Source organism: Ovis aries, chromosome 1 (genome assembly GCF_016772045.2).
Source record: "Ovis aries strain OAR_USU_Benz2616 breed Rambouillet chromosome 1, ARS-UI_Ramb_v3.0, whole genome shotgun sequence".
Classification (NCBI taxonomy): Eukaryota; Metazoa; Chordata; class Mammalia; order Artiodactyla; family Bovidae; genus Ovis; species Ovis aries.
In genome coordinates, this window is record NC_056054.1 from 231,364,051 (window position 1) to 231,381,080 (window position 17,030).

At 39.1% G+C, this 17,030-nt stretch overlaps 1 protein-coding gene across 6 annotated transcripts in view; it reads right to left on the reverse strand.

Moving 5' to 3' along the window:
* Positions 1-17,030, reverse strand: part of LEKR1 (leucine, glutamate and lysine rich 1) — a 229,083-nt gene that overhangs the window by 72,673 nt on the left and 139,380 nt on the right. For all 6 annotated transcript variants that reach the window (XM_060394362.1, XM_060394355.1, XM_060394367.1 and 3 more), the window contains one exon: positions 15,127-15,208. In XM_060394362.1, coding sequence (XP_060250345.1) covers positions 15,127-15,208 — 82 coding nt within the window. The remainder of the gene's footprint in view (positions 1-15,126; positions 15,209-17,030) is intronic.

Sequence of the window (17,030 nt, forward strand, 5' to 3'; positions counted from 1 at the left end):
GACCCCATGGACTGTAGCCTGCCAAGCTCCTCTGTCCATAGGATTCTTCAGGCAAAAATGCCGGAGTCAGTTGCCATGTCCTCCTCCAGGGAATCTTCCCAACCCAAAGATCAAGCTCAAGTCAACTACATTGGGGGTGGATTCTTTACCAGCTGAGCCACCAGGGAAGCCCAAGAATACTGGAGTGGGTAGTCTATCCCTTCTCCAGGGTATCTTCCTGACACAGGAATTGAATCAGGGTCTCCTGCATTGCAGGTGGATTCTTTAACAGCTGAGCTACCAGGGAAGCCCCTAACATACAATAAACTCACACAATTTGAAAGATTTGACATATGTATAAAAACTATCTCTAAAATCAAGTAGCACTTGAGCATACTTAGAGCCTAGATACTGGTTTCTAATACCATTCCCACTCAAAGGAACCAGGACTGCTCAGAGAAACAGCTGATTCCAAGGCTGGGGCAGAGTAGGTATTCCTGAAACAGTTTGTTATAATGAAAGTAAAGAAGTACTTATACAAGATGATGGGATTGTGTTCCAGCATTGTAAGAATCAGCTTGAAGGGGCCCCCACTAGCTAACTTGTGCACCAAAGTAATTAAATACAGTAATGACTGGTGAACCATTGAACAAAATAAAGTTCAAGAATCCATACCAATAATTGATAAATAATGGGAAGAAGGGAGGCTCTTATTTAAAGTAGAATGAAGAGGGCTCATTAATAAATGAGGAGGGAGATCTGGAGTTGGAAAAATCATCTAACAACAACTGGATAAGGACTGGATGAGGCAAAAATCATCGATGGATGCTGCATTTATGGATAAATGTTGATGAAAATCAGAGCATGTGTATGTATTTAAAGCGTCTCTTATAGACTGTTTACTGGTTGAAACACAACAACAATCCTCAGCAATAACCCTCAGTGAAAGAACTAAGCTCTACTTTGACCAGGTGATCAAAATTAACATCACCAGTGAGAAGCTGATGCTCATGTGCCTCCAGCTGTGATGCCCTGAGAAGCGCTTGTGCTCACCTATGTAAGCTGGCTGAGAGTACATATCCTTGATCCAATCAAGAGAAAAATACAAAATGGAAAATTTTTTATTTAAAAAAAGTATGAAGGGTTCTACATTCTTCAAAAATGTCCATGTCATAAAAAGATATAGCCATTTGAAAACTAAGTATATTATGCAATGACATGGGAAAATATCCAGGATATATTATTAAGTGAAAATATGTTTAAAATATGCATTACTTTGAAAAATGGACTACAAGGATATATCAAAATATAAAGACAATGTTTGTTTTGTGAGTATTTCTGTATTTCCCAAGTTTTATGCATTTACTTTGAAATCAAACACAAATGTTCCTTTTAGAAATGCTTTGAGACTCAGAAGCCCTAACCACAACTTTCACTCTATGTTCAGACTCATACACTTTTCTGAAACTAGAGGCAGGGAGAGCAGAACTATTTTAAGTGGTTATTTTACTATGTGGACAATTAATTTTGGCTGCAATTTGGAAAAAAGCTCCCTGGGGAGTCTACTATCCCAAGAACTCTCTTCACTATGGTCATCTCCCACCCCCATGCCACTCTTTTTATGGTCTGCCCTTCACTGCCTGATTGTTATCTTCACCTTCATTAGAATGGGAGGAACTGGAAGGAATAGAAAGAATGCCTGCATCTCTTTAAACACACATTCCTTCTTTTACTCTCAATAAATAGTGTTAATCCTTTCTCTTCAACTATTTTGAATAAGCCTAAGGAAAGGCCCCTGCTGCTCCTGTCAATCAAAGCAAAGGAAATAAGATAGAATAATGGATATTTTCCTCTAATTTGAAAGGCAAGGGTCTTACGTTCCATTCGTTTATGTGAAATAGCTATTCTTAAACCGCTTTCTTGATATTTCCACTTTGCTGTCCAAAAGGCATTTCAAATCTAACAGATCAAAAGCATTGTTTTCTAATTTCCTCACTGCCATATCTATTTCTTTTACAGATTCCCCCACTTCAATAAATGGCACCAACACATAATGATACTAATAGTAACACCTTACATGTCTCACACTACCCTCAAACCAGCCCTTTTTCAGCCCTTGTTACAGTAGAGGAAACTGGGAACAGAGGTAAGTAATATGCCCAAGGTGACATAACCGCTAAGTAGTACTGCTAGGATTTGAACCCCAGCAGTCTCCATGTGGCTTCTAGGCTGTTAGTCACTGTACTCTATTGCCTCTAAACTGTCTACCCAGATGTTGAAAAGCCCCAAACCTCATTCTTTATTATTTCTTTTCCAATCCTCTTGCTCCCCAACCATATCCACTCCATCAGTAAACCCTGTTAGATTGATCCCTGGCCTCTATTTCTTTCCAACTCTAAGCCAGTCACTGCTTACTTGCATGAATGCACAGCCTCCCACCTCATCTCCCTGATCATTCTTGCATATCTATTTCAGTCCATTTCCCATGTAATAGCCATGCCAACCTTTTAAAACAAATCAGATCAATTCACTCTCTTGCCAACCACCGCCCCCCTCCACCACCACCAATAGTTTCCCTCTGCAAAAATCCAAAATCCTCACTAGACTTTGGACATACTTATATATTCATTTCTTATTGTTGCTGTAACAAATTACCATAAATGTAGGGGTTTCAGCTCCATTCAGTCATTCAATCATGTCCAACTCATGTCCCATGAACTGCAGCACACAAGGCCTCCCTGTCCATCACCAACTCCTGGAGTTCACCCAAACCCATGTCCATTGCGTCAATGATGCCATTCAACCATCTCATCCTCTGTCATTCCCTTTTCTTCCTGCCCTCAATCTTTCCCAGCATCAGGGTCTTTTCAAATGAGTCAGCTCTCCACATAGGTGGCCAAAGTACTGGAGTTTCAGTCTCAGCATCAGACCTTCCAAAGAACATCCAGGACTGGTCTCCTTTAGGATGGACTGGTTGGATCTCCTTGCAGTCCAAGGGATTCTCAAGAGTCTTCTCCAACACCACAGTTCAAAAGCGTCAATTCTTCAGTGCTCAGCTTTCTTTATATTCCAACTCTCACATTCATACATGACTACTGGAAAAACCATAGCCTTGACTAGATGGACCTTTGTTGGCAAAGTAATGTCTCTGCTTTTGAATATGCTATCTAGGTTGGTCATAACTTTTCTTCCAAGGAGTAAGTCTCTTTTAATTTCATGGCTGCAATCACCATCCACAGTGATTTTGGAGCCCAGAAAATAAAATCAGCCACTGTTTCCACTGTTTTCCCATCTATTTCCCATGAAGTGATGGGACCGGGTGCCATGACCTTTGTTTTCTGAATGTTGAGCTTTAAGCCAACTTTTTCACTCTCCTCTTTCACTTTCATCAAGAGGCTTTTTAGTTCTTCTTCACTTTCAGCCATAAGGGTGGTGTCATCTGCATATCTGAGGTTATTGATATTTCTCCCGGCAATCTTGATTCTAGTTTGTGCTTCCTCCAGCCCAGCATTTCTCATGATGTACTCTGCATATAAGCTATATAAGCAAGGTGACAATATACAGCCTTGACGTACTCCTTTTCCTATTTGGAACCAGTCTATTGTTCCATGTCCAGTTGTAACTGTTACTTCTTGACATGCATACAAATTTCTCAAGAGGCAGGTCAGGTGGTCTGGTATTCCCATCTCTTTCAGAATTTTCCACAGTTTACTGTGATCCACACAGTCAAAGGCTTTGACATAGTCAATAAAGCAGAAATAGATGTCTTTCTGGAACTCTCTTGCTTTTTCGATGATCCAGCAGATGTTGGCAATTTGATCTCTGGTTCCTCTGCCTTTTCTAAAACCAGCTTGAACATCAGGAAGTTCACGGTTCACGTATTGCTGAAGCCTGGCTTGGAGAATTTTGAGCATTACTTTACTAGCATGTGAGATGAGTGCAACTGTGCAGTAGTTTGAGCATTCTTTGGCATTGCCTTTCTTTGGAACTGGAATGAAAACTGACTTTCCAGTCCTGTGGCCACTGCTGAGTTTTCCAAATTTGCTGGCATATTGAGTACGGCACTTTCACAGCATCATCTTTCAGGATTTGAAATAGCTCCACTGGAACCCCATCACCTCCACTAGCTTTGTTCGTAGTGATGCTTTTTAAGGCCCACCTGACATCACATTCCAGGATGTCCGGCTTTAGGTGAGTGTGAGTGATCACACATTCATGATTCTTGCCACCTCTTCTTAATATCTTCTGCTTCTGTTAGGTCCATACCATTTCTGTCCTTTATTGAGCCCATCTTTGCATAAAATGCTCCCTTGGTAGCTCTAATTTAATAACCCAAATTTATTGTCTTATATTTCTAAGGTAAGAAGTCCTAAAATCAAGATGTCGTGAGGGCTCTGTTCCTCCTGGCAGCTCCAGGGGGGAATCTATTTCCTTGCCTTTTCTAGCTTCTAGAGATGACACGAATTCCTTGGCTTTTAGTCCCTTCTTCCATCTTCAAATCACATCACTCCAACCTTTTCTTCCATCTTCACACCCATTTCTGTGACTGTGACTCTCTTGCCTTCATCTTATAAGTGAAATGAAAGTGTCAGTCACTCAGTTGTGTCCAGCTCTTTGCAACCCCATGGACTGTAGCCCACCAGAATCCATGGAAGTCTCCAGGCAAGAATGCCAGAGTCAGTAGCTATTCCCTTTCCCTCTCCAGGGGATCTTCCCAACCCAGGGATGGAAACATGGGTCTCATGCACTTTAGGTGGATTCTTTACTGTCTGAGCCACCAGGGAACCCATAAGGACTTTTGCTACTACAACATTGAGTCTGACTGAATAATCCAAGATAATTTACCCAGCTCTATATCTTCAATTTAATCACATGTGCAAAATCCCTTTTGCCACATGGAGTAATGTACTCATAGATTTCAGGGACCAGAACATTTAAATCTTTGGAAGCCATTATTCTGTCAACCACAACTGGCTTTCATGTTTCTTTTACTTGTAAAACTCACTCCCAAGAATTTTTTATCTTTAATCTCTCTGCTTCCAGATGTTACCTTGTTAGCACTGTAGCTCCTTTCTATTGCTCAGATCTTAACTCAAACGCCATCTGCTCAGGGATACCACTCTATCAAAAGCATACAACTCTTCCCCACACTCACATTGTTTTATGCCTGTTTTATATTTTTATAGCACTTAATATTACCTGAAATTACCTATTGTAGCTTGTCAATGTTGTTACTCCTTTGTCTAGTGCTTGCATGCAAAATCATGGCTCATACCTGCCTCTCAATGAGCATTTTGTATTGAATAGGTAAATCAAGGAAATCTAGCCACTTAAATCCAGGATCATGGATCTATACTCTGACACAGGTTTGCCACCAGGCCACCTGCTTGCTAGAGAAAATATTCTCATGAATGATGAGAGAGGCAAGAGGAAAATCAGTTCAGTTCAGTCGCTCAGCAGTATCCAACTCTTTGCGACCCCATGGACTGCAACACACCAGTCCTCCAGTCCATTATCAACTCCTGGAGTTTACCCTAACTCGTGTCTATTGAGTCGGTGATGCCATCCAACCATCTCATCCTCTGTCGTTCCCTTCTCTTCCTGCCCTCAATCTTTCCCAGCATCAGGGTCTTTTCAAATGAGTCAGCTCTTCGCATCAGGTGACTGAAGTATTGAAGTTTCAGCTTCAACACCAGTCCTTCCAATGAACACACAGGAATGATCTCCCTTAGGATGGACTGGTTGGATCTCCTTGCAGTCCAAGGGACTCTCAAGAATCTTCTCCAACACCACAGTTCAAAAGCATCAATTCTTCAGCACTCAGCTTTCTTTACAGTCCAACACTCACATCCATACATGACTACTGGAAAAACCATAGCCTTGATTACATGGACCTTTGTTGGCAAAGTAATGTCTTTGCTTTTGAATATGCTGTTTAGGTTGGTCATAAATTTCCTTCCAAGGAGTAAGTGTCTTTTAATTTCATGGCTGCAATCACCATCCACAGTAATTTTGGAGCCCCCCAAAATAAAGTCAGCCACTGTTTCCACTGTTTCGCCATCTATTTCCCATGAAGTGATGGGACCAGATGCCATGATTTTAGTTTTCTGAATGTTGAGCTTTAAGCCAACTTTTTCACTCTCCTCTTTCACTTTCATCAGGAGGAGTTTTAGTTCTTCTTCACTTTCAGCCATAAGAGTGCTGTCATCTGCACATCTGAAGTTATTGTTATTTCTCCCAGTAATCTTGATTCCAGCTTGTGCTTCTTCCAGCCCAGCATTTCTCATGAGGTACTCTGCATATAAGTTAAATAAGCAAGGTGACAATATACAGCCTTGATGTACTCCTTTTCCTATTTGGAACCAGTCTATTGTTCCATGTCCAGTTGTAACTGTTACTTCTTGACATGCATACAGATTTCTCAAGAGGCAGGTCAGGTGGTCTGGTATTCCCATCTCTTTCAGAATTTTCCACAGTTTACTGTGATCCACACAGTCAAAGGCTTTGGCATAGTCAATAAAGCAGAAATAGATGTCTTTCTGGAACTCTCTTGCTTTTTCCATGATCCAGCAGATGTTGGCAATTTGATCTCTGGTTCCTCTGCCTTTTCTAAAACCAGCTTGAACATCAGGAAGTTCACGGTTCACGTATTGCTGAAGCCTGGCTTGGAGAATTTTGAGCACTACTTTACTTGTGTGTGAGATGAGTACAATTGTGTGGTAGTTTAAGCATTCTTTGGCATTGCCTTTCTTTTGGACTGGAATGAAAACTGACCTTTTCCAGTCCTGTGGTCACTGCTGAGTTTTCCAAGTTTGTTGGCATATTGAGTACGGCACTTTCACAGCATCATCTTTCAGGATTTGAAACAGCTCAACTGGAATTCCATCACCTCCACTAGCTTTGTTTGTAGTGATGCTTTCTAAGGCCCACTTGACTTCACAATCCAGGATATCTGGCTCTAGGTGAGTGATCACACCATTGTGATTATCTGGGTCATGAAGCTATTTTTTGTACAGTTCTTCTGTGTATTCTTGCCACCTCTTCTTAATATCTTCTGCTTCTGTTAGGTCCATATCATTTCTGTCCTTTATCGAGCCCATCTTTGCATGAAATGTTCCCTTGATAGCTCTGATTTTCTTGGAGAGATCTCTAGTCTTTCCCATTCTACTGTTTTCTTCTAATTCTTTGCACTGATCACTCAGGAAGGCTTTCTTATCTCTCCTTGCTATTCTTAGGAACTCTGCATTCAAATGTGTATATCTTTCCTTTTCTCCTTTGCTTTTCACTTCTCTTCTTTTCACAGCTATTTCTAAGCCCTCCTTAGACAGCCATTTTGCTTTTTTGCATTTCTTTTTCTTGGGGACGGTCTTGATTCCCGTCTCCTGTACAATGTCACAAACCTCTGTCCATAGTTCATCTGGCGTCTATCAGATCTAGTCCCTTAAATCTATTTCTCACTTCCACCATATAGTCATTAGGAATTTGATTTAGGTCATATCTGAATGGTCTAGTGGTTTTCCCGAACTTTATTCAATTTAAGTTTGAATTTGACAATAAGGAATTCATGACTGAGCCATAGTCAGCTCCCAGTCTTGTTTTTGCTGACTGTATAGGGCTTCTCCATCTTTGGCTGCAAAGAATATAATCAGTCTGATTTTGGTGTTGGCCATCTGCTGATGCCCATGTGTAGGTCTTCTCTTGTGTTTTTGGAAGAGAGTGTTTGCTATGACCAGTGTGTTCTCTTAGTAAAACTCTATTAGTCTTTGCCCTTCTTCATTCTGTACTCCAAGGCCAAATTTGCCTGTTACTCCAGTTGTTTCTTGACTTCCTACTTTTGCATTCCAGTCCCCTATAATGAAAAGGACATCTTTTTTGGGTGTTAGTTCTGAAAGGTCTTGTAGGTCTTCATAGAACCATTCAACTTCAGCTTCTTCAGAGTTACTGGTTGGGATATAGACTTGGATTACTATATTAATGAATGGTTTGTGTTGGAAATGAACAGAGATCATTCTGTCATTTTTGAGATTGCATCCAAGTACTGCATTTCAGACTCTTTTGCTGACCATGATGGCTACTCCATTTCTTCTAAGGGATTCCTGCCCACAGTAGTAGATATAATGGTCCTCTGAGTTAAATTCACCCATTCCAGTCCATCTTAGTTCGCTGATTCCTAGAATGTCAACGTTCACTCTTGCCATCTCTTGTTTGACCGATTCCAATTTGCCTTGATTCATGGACCTAACATTCCAGGTTCCTATGCAATATTGCACTTTAAAGCATTGCTTCTATCACCAGTCACATCCACAACTGGGTATTGTTTTTGCTTTGGCTCCATCCCTTCATTCTTTCTGGAGTTATTTCTCCACTGATCTCCAGTAGCATATTGGGCACCTACTGACCTGGGGAGTTCCTCTTTCAGTATCCTACCATTTTGCCTTTTCATACTGTTCATGGGGTTTTCAAGGCAAGAATACTGAAGTGGTTTGCCATTCCCTTTTCCAGTGGACCGCATTCTGTCAGACCTCTCCACCATGACCCATCTGTCTTGGGTGGCCCCACACAGCATGGCTTAGTTTCATTGAGTTAGACAAGGCTGTGGTCCATGTGATTAGATTGGCTTGTTTTCTGTGATTATGGTTTCAGTGTGTCTGCCCCTGATGCCCTCCTGCAACAGGTGGCTGCTAATAAAATTAAAGTATAAGTAGGTTACAAAGGTCCTCAAATTAGAAATCATATTTTATATAACCATTTTAGACATATTCACCAGTAACTGATAAAATCATTTTAAGTGATGTCATTTTAAGTGAATTTTATTCTTTTAATTACATATGTGAAAATGAATACATTCACACTGTAAGCTATTCAAGCAATATACAAGTATATAGAGTAAAACATATATAGAGAGTAAAACAAGAATCTCTGCATACCCCTGAGTCTCACCCCAGAAGAAACTATTGCAATTCTACCAATTTTTTATTCAATGAATTTGAATCCATATATATTTTATGTATCTTCATATACATTTTTTAACAAGAGCAGAATCATTTTTCTAATCATATTTTTGATTTCTAAAATTCCTAGTAGCTTTTTTTTTTGTAACAGGCTGTTATTCTTTCATGGTGACAATCCTGGATGTACTTTGAAGGATATTGGATTTTCCAGGCAAGAGTATTGGAGTGGGTTGCCATTGCCTTCTCCATCTTATCCTATATCAGTTCAGTTCAGCTGCTCAGTGGTGTCCAACTCTTTGCGACCCCATGAACCACAGCACACCAGGCCTCCCTGTCCATCACCAACTCCTGGAGTTCACTCAAACTCATGTCCATCGAGTCAGTGATGCCATCCAGCCATCTCATCCTCTGTCATCCCCTTCTCCTCCTGCCCCCAATCCCTCCCAGCATCAGAGTCTTTTCCAATGAGTCAGCTCTTCACATCCGGTGGCCAAAGTATTGGAGTTTCAGCTTTAGCATCAGTCCTTCCAATGAACACCAGAACTGATTTGCTTAGAATGGACTGGTTGGATCTCCTTGCAGTCCAAGGGACTCTCAAGAGTCTTCTCCAACACCACAGTTCAAAAGCATCAATTCTTCAGCACTCAGCTCTCTTCACAGTCCAACTCTCACATCCATACTCTATCACTGGAAAAACCATAGCCTTGACTAGACGGACTTTTTTGGCAAGGTAATGGGTCTGCTTTTGAATATGCTATCTAGGTTATTCATAACTTTCCTTCCAAGGAGTAAGCATCTTTTAATTTCATGGCTGCAATCACCATCTGCAGTGATTTTGGAGCCCAAAAAAATAAAGTCAGCTGCTGTTTCCACTGTTTCCCCATCTATTTCCCATGAAGTGATGGGACCAGGTGCCATGATCTTCGTTTTCTGAATGTTGAGCTTTAAGCCAAATTTTTCACTCTCCTCTTTCTATATATAAAACAAAAGTGTATTTCCTAGTTCTCTATATATACATATATAGTTAAAACTAATAAAGTTGCATTTAACAGCATCTGTACTTCTTATTACTTTAGGGAGGTCTTCCCTAAATTAATCCAGATGTGACACGAAATTTGTAGAAAATGTCATTACTTTTTAGAGCACCACTAACACTCTACTTCTTTAGTAAACATTACTGGTTACCTTCTGGACATGTACTATAGCTTTCTTCACTTCCATCAGAGCCCCATTATCATCTGTTCTCAGGACAAATTCTGCTTGACCTAACTCTCGTAGTCCTGTTGCCCTTGCCAGTGATTCATTTAGGAGAGAGTTGTAAAGAGTTCTAGCCAAGAGATGTAATGAGAGGGCTATTTGGCGGCTTCTGGAAAATTGTAATCTCACTTCTAAGGAGACTCCAGAAAAACAGGCCCTTTTGGCCCCAGGGGTGGTTATATTTGGATGTGGTACCTGGACCTGCAGTCATTTCATGATGTTAGGAGACTTAGCCTTGGGGTGAAGCCAGTGCTGAGGGCAGCAGAAGGGACAGAAAGAACATCAAGATCCTTAGTGATTTTGTTGAGTGGGTGGATTGACTAAACTTGAAACCCCTCTGCCTCTGTTACTTATAGCTCAAAGAATCCTAAGTGATAAAATCTCTGTTTTCAAATATGTAACAAGTTCTTCTAAACCTTGGAAAATATTTCCTTATACATCTTAGGAAAAAAAGAACCTCAACTCATCCATTTAAAAAGTGCCTCTTCCCATAAATAAAAATCCACAATATCTATATCCAAACATTTAAAAATCTTTAAACAAAACAATTATATTAAGTTGGATAGGTGAAACTCATTCCTGCACCCCCCCACCCCCACACACATAAAGAGTAGGAATTTCATTTTTTTAAAAATCGAATTTCATAGCACCTTCCAGTTTTTGGAAGTTCAAACAGATTTAAGAATGTAGAGCAAATCTCAAATTTATTAAGAAATTGTATGTCTGAATTTTTTAGTGGATTATTTTGACATCAAACTGAATTTATCATAAAACAATGGCCAGGTTGAAAATTTGGTTTTAACCTATTAATAAAATAGTATTTAAATACTACTGGAGACTTACTGAGCTCTGAGTACCTTAAGCCGTCCCAGACTCTGATCCCAAACACCCAAATTACTCAACTTCATCCTAGTAGTGAAGGAGCATAGAGGGAGTAGAGATGGAAGAGGGAGGTATGGGCAGCACAGAGAAAGGTCTCTAGCAGTTGGGACCATTTAAGTGGCTCTATCTTTTGTAACTCAGGTTTTCTAAAAGTGGTTACTTTGTTTATTTTCTAATTTTAAACAGTTCTCTTTGCAGGATATAAAATCAACACACAGAAATCCTTTGCATTCCTATACACTAATAATGAGAAAATAGAAAGAGAAATTAAGGAAACAATTTCATTTACTATTGCAACAAAAAGAATAAAATATTTAGGAATATATATACCTAAAGAAACAAAAGACCTATATATAGAAAACTATAAAACACTGATGAAAGAAATCAAAGAGGACACTAATAGATGGAGAAATACACCATGTTCATGGATTGGAAGAATCAATATAGTGAAAATGAGTATACTACCCAAAGCAATCTATAGATTGAATGCAATCCCTATCAAGCTACCAATGGTATTTTTCACAGAGCTAGAACAAATAATTTCACAATTTGTATGGAAATACAAAAAAACTCAAATAGTCAAAGCAATCTTGAGAAAGAAGAATGGAACTGGTGGAATCAACCTGCCTGACTTCAGGCTCTACTACAAAGCCACAGTCATCAAGACAGTATGATACCGGCACAAAGGCAGAAACATAGATCAATGGAACAAAATAGAAAGCCCAGAGATAAATCCATGCACCTATGGACACCTTATCTTGGACAAAGGAGGCAAGAATATACAATGGAGAAAAAACAATCTCTTTAACAAGCGGTGCTGGGAAAACTGGTCAACCACTTGTAAAAGAATGAAACTAGAACACTTTCTAACACCATACACAAAAATAAACTCAAAATGGATTAAAGATCTAAATGTAAGACCAGAAGCTATAAAACATAGCAAACATAGGCAAAACGCTCTCTGACATAAATCACAGCAGGATCCTCTATGACCCACTTCCCAGAATATTGGAAATAAAAGCAAAAATAAACAAATGGGATCTAATTAAAATTAAAAGCTTCTGCACAACAAAGGAAACTATAAGCAAGGTGAAAAGACAGCCTTCTGAATGGGAGAAAATAATAGCAAATGAAGCAACTGACAAAGAATTAATCTCAAAAATATACAAGCAACTCCTGCAGCTCAATTCCAGAATAAAAGACCCAATCAAAAAATGGGCCGAAAAACTAAATAGACATTTCTCCAAAGAAGACATACAGATGGCTAACAAACATGAAAAGATGCTCAACATCACTCATTATTAGAGAAATGCAAATCAAAACCACAATGAGGTACCATTTCACGCCAGTCAGAATGGCTGCAATCCAAAAGTCTACAAGCAATAAATGCTGGAGAGGGTGTGGAGAAAAGGGAACCCTCTTATACTATTGGTGGGAATGCAAACTAGTACAGCCACAACAGTGTGGAGATTCCTTAAAAAACTGGAAATAGAATTGCCATATGACCCAGCAATCCCACTGCTGGGCATACACACCGAGGAACCCAGAATTGAAAGAGACACGTGTACCCCAATGTTCATCACAGCACTGTTATAATAGCCAGGACATGGAAGCAACCTAGATGTCCATCAGCAGATGAATGGATAAGAAAGCTGTGGTACATATACACAATGGAGTATTACTCAGCCATTAAAAAGAATAGATTTGAATCAGTTCTAATGAGGTGGATGAAACTGGAGCCTATTATACAGAGTGAAGTAAGCCAGAAAGAAAAACACCAATACAGTATACTAACACATATATATGGAATTTAGGAAGATGGTACTGATAACCCTGTATGCAAGACAGCAAAAGAGACAGAGATGTATAGAACAGTCTTTTGGACTCTGTGGGAGAGAGTGAGGGTGGGATGATTTGGGAGAATGGCATTGAAACATGTATAATATCATATGTGAAACGAATCACCAGTCCAGGCTTGATGCATGATATAGGATGCTTGGGACTGGTGCATTGGGATAACCCAGAGGGATGGTATGAGGAGGGAGGTAGGAGGGGAGTTCAGGATGGAGAACACGTGTACACCTGTGGCAGATTCATGTTGATGTATGGCAAAACCAATACAATATTGTAATTAGCCTCCAATTAAAATAAATAAATTTATATTAAAAAATAAAATAAAAATAAATAACAGTAGAGAGAGAGAGAAAAAAAAGAAGTTCTCATATAGGAAGAACCAGGTTTGTTATAAACTGAAACAACAGCATCACCATTTTTGCAATTGTATAGTGACTTTCTCCAGTAATTCATTTGATAGACTTTAGTGATGTAGTATTCCCTCCCTCCAACTTCAGTCTCCTTTGACTCTTATCATTTCTCAGCACTCATATTATAAATTATATTAAAAATTAACTAACAAAAAGTATCAGAAGGCATGTATTAATATTAAATGGGTTGTGGCCAGACTTGGCAGCCCTCCAGATCAGACATTCATGTGGTCAGTACCCTCTTCCCTGATGTTACTAGAGGGTAGAAACTAATGATTCCACCCTCTGATGTTACTAGAGGGTGGAAACTAATGATTTTTTACTGGCAATTCCCATCTTGTTTCTCTTTTTCATGTTTCTTCTCATCAGAAAGTTCCTCATTGGGCCCAGTGTGTCATGCTAATACCACTTGTCCTCTCATTCCTTCAACCCCAGCAATCATACACAGAGAATTGAACTATTATTTACTGTAATATTGACCACAGTGTTGTAAATCATGAATATTTGGTTTTGACTTTTGAAAATAAATAATTTTGCTGCAAATAGTCAAAGTATACATTAATTTGATAGAGTATTTTTAAAATTTGTTCTTCCTTGTTAGGAATTCTGTTGAACACATTTTTCTTAGGAGTAGTTCAAGGTCAACACAACATTCAGTTGCTAAGCATTCTAAATATTTATATTTCTTATGAGGCTCATCCTTCTAAAATATAGGAACTGAAAACCAAAGCTACCAGATCATATACCACAAAGTAAAAAATTTACTTACATTTCAAAGATTATATAAATTCTTTTTATAATTATAGATGTACTATATTTACACTATGGGCTTCTCTGATGGCTCAGCTGTAAAGAATCTGCCTGCAATGCAGGAGAAGTAGGAAATGTGGGTTCAATCCCTAGGTTGGGAAGATTCCCTGGATGAGGAAATTGCAACTCACTCCAGTTTTGTCTGAAAATCCCATGGACAAAGGAGCCTGGCAGACTACAGTCCAAAGTGTGAAAGAGTTGGACATGACTGAGCAATTGAGCACAAGTATTTACACTATAATATTTGAAATTTCTGAAATAAAATCATTTTAAAAAGAAATATTGTTCTGGATATTTTACAAAGGCATTGTCTTATCATTTGTTTTCTAATACTTTTCTTTCTCATTTATGTAATGCACAAGCACTCCAGAACTTCAAAGATACTCAGTGGCACCCCACTCCAGTACTCTTGCCTAGAAAATCCCATGGACAGAGGAGCCTAGTAGGCTTCAGTCCATGGGGTCGCTAAGAGTTGAACACAACTGAGTGATTTCACTTTCACTTTTCACTTTCATGCACTGGAGAAGGAAATGGCAACCCACTCCAGTGTTCTTGCCTGGAGAATCCCAGGGATGGGGGAGCCTGGTGGGCTGCCGTCTATGGGGTCGCACAGAGTCAGACACGACTGAAGCGACTTAGCAGCAGCAACAACTGTCTTTTTGAATCTAAAATTGATAGTTTTAAGAAACAACTTCAATGTTGTTTCTTCTGGACAGATAATAAATAGATGAAAAGAGAAAAATTCAGAGAATATTAAGTTGCTACATTTGAATAAACAGGGAAACCTTTAATACTTTTCCCTGGATATGTAAAGAAATATTTCATGTATTTAAAAACATGTACAGGTCCTTCAATATAAGCCAGAAAATTGAGAAAAATAGCAGTAGACCATACCCACACAACCAAATTACTGTCCCAGATCACAGAGAATACATGAGAGTCTTTCTAAATTCTTGTAGGTTGTTCAATATTCACCATCTTACTTGAGCTTTTCTTTGTAGTTGTCCATCTCAGTCACTGCCTTCTGAAGTTTTAGCCCAAGTGCTTCTACTTGACACTGTAAATCTGGAATGACATAATGTATTCTTCTGATTAGTATATTTTAAGTGTCCAGATATTTTTATAGAAAAAATTCTTCTAGAGTTGCCACTCAGCTCCTGAAGAATAATGCAGTTGTTTATTCCATTTTTACTTGGATTACATACTCATCTGTACTCTGAAACTTAACAAAATTACTGGATTTTGATAGACTCCATTTATTAGCCTCTTTCTGCCCCTAACATCATGCTAATTTTCTAACAGCTAATTGGCTAAATTTTACAAATGTTTTCAAAGGCAATTTATGTTGCAGCACACATATGAATTTTTGATTATGTGACTCACTTCTGAAACACTTGACTGCCTAAGCTCACTCTTGCGATCTGAAACTGAGAAGTATTGCTGAGGCCTCTCAGTAAGAACCAAAATATATAAACCACGTGCAAGGCTTCTGGTAAAGAATCTGTTAACTCTGGGTAGCAACTAATAGGCATTTTAATGACTTTCAAAGCCAAAAAAATACAAGCCAGAAATTGGCTTCCATAGAGTCTTGAACTGGGGAATTTAAGTAATGTTTGAGGAAGATTATTCAGGTAGCCACATCTCACATGTATGGATACAGAATTGAAACTAGAGCAGAAAGAGCACAGGGCTTGAATGATCTGAGTCCCACCAATAGCCTGTGTGTATGGACTAAGGCCTGAACCCTACACTCAATAACAGCCCTTGGTATTCTTTTTGGATATGAGGTGGAAAACAAATTTACATGGGTGGACTAAATGATTTCTATGAAGAAAATAATTTAAAAAACACTGGAATTTATAAAATTTCTGTTACATCTATTCAGGTGTTTTAATCATGTATTTTAATAGTAAACTATAAAATCTTTATGCACCCATGTTCTTGTTCAGTCACCCATTCATGTCCGACTCTTTGAGACACCATGAACTGCAGCACACCAGACCTCCCTGTCTTTCACCATCTTCCGAAGTTTGCCCAAGTTCATGTCCACACATCGGTGATGCCATCCAGCCATCTTATCCTCTGACACCCTCTTCTCTTTCTGCTTTCAGTCTTTCCCAGCATCAGGGACTTTTCCAGTGAATCAGCTGTTCATATCAGGTGACCAAAATACTGGAGCTTCAGCTTCAGCATCAATCCATGAGTATTCAGGGTATTTTTCCCCTTCAGATTGACTGGTTTGATCTCCTTGCTGTCCAAGGGACTCTCAGGAGTCTTCTCCAGTTCGAAGGCATCAATTCTTTGGCACTCTGCCTTCTTTACGGTTCAACTCTCATATCTGTATGTGACCACTGGGAAGACTATAGCTTTGACTATACGGACCTTTGTCAGCAGGGAAATGTCTCTGCTTTTCAGCACACTGTCTAGGTTTGTCATCGCTTTCCTGCCTGATTTCATGGCTGCAGTCACTATCTGCACTGATTTTAGAGCCCAAGAAGAAATCTGTCACTACTTCCTCCTTTTCCCTTATGTTTGCCATGAAGTAATGGGACCAGATACCATGATCTTAGTTGTTTTAATATTTAGTTTTAAGCTGGCTCTTTCACTCTCCTCCTTCACCCTCATCAAGAGGCTCTTTAGTTCCTCTTCGCTTTCCCATTAGAGTGGTATCATTCACATATCTGAGGTTGTTGATGCTGAGGTTGTTGATGTTTCTCCTGCCTATCTTGAATCTAGCTTATGCATCTATACAAATATATAACATTTCTATATGTATCTTTAATCTGCCTTCTTAACTTTGTTTTATGAAGATAAGCCAGTTCCTTAAATCAGAAAATAAATTCACTCTAAACAAATGTTTTAATTAGAATTCACTATGTATTGGTAC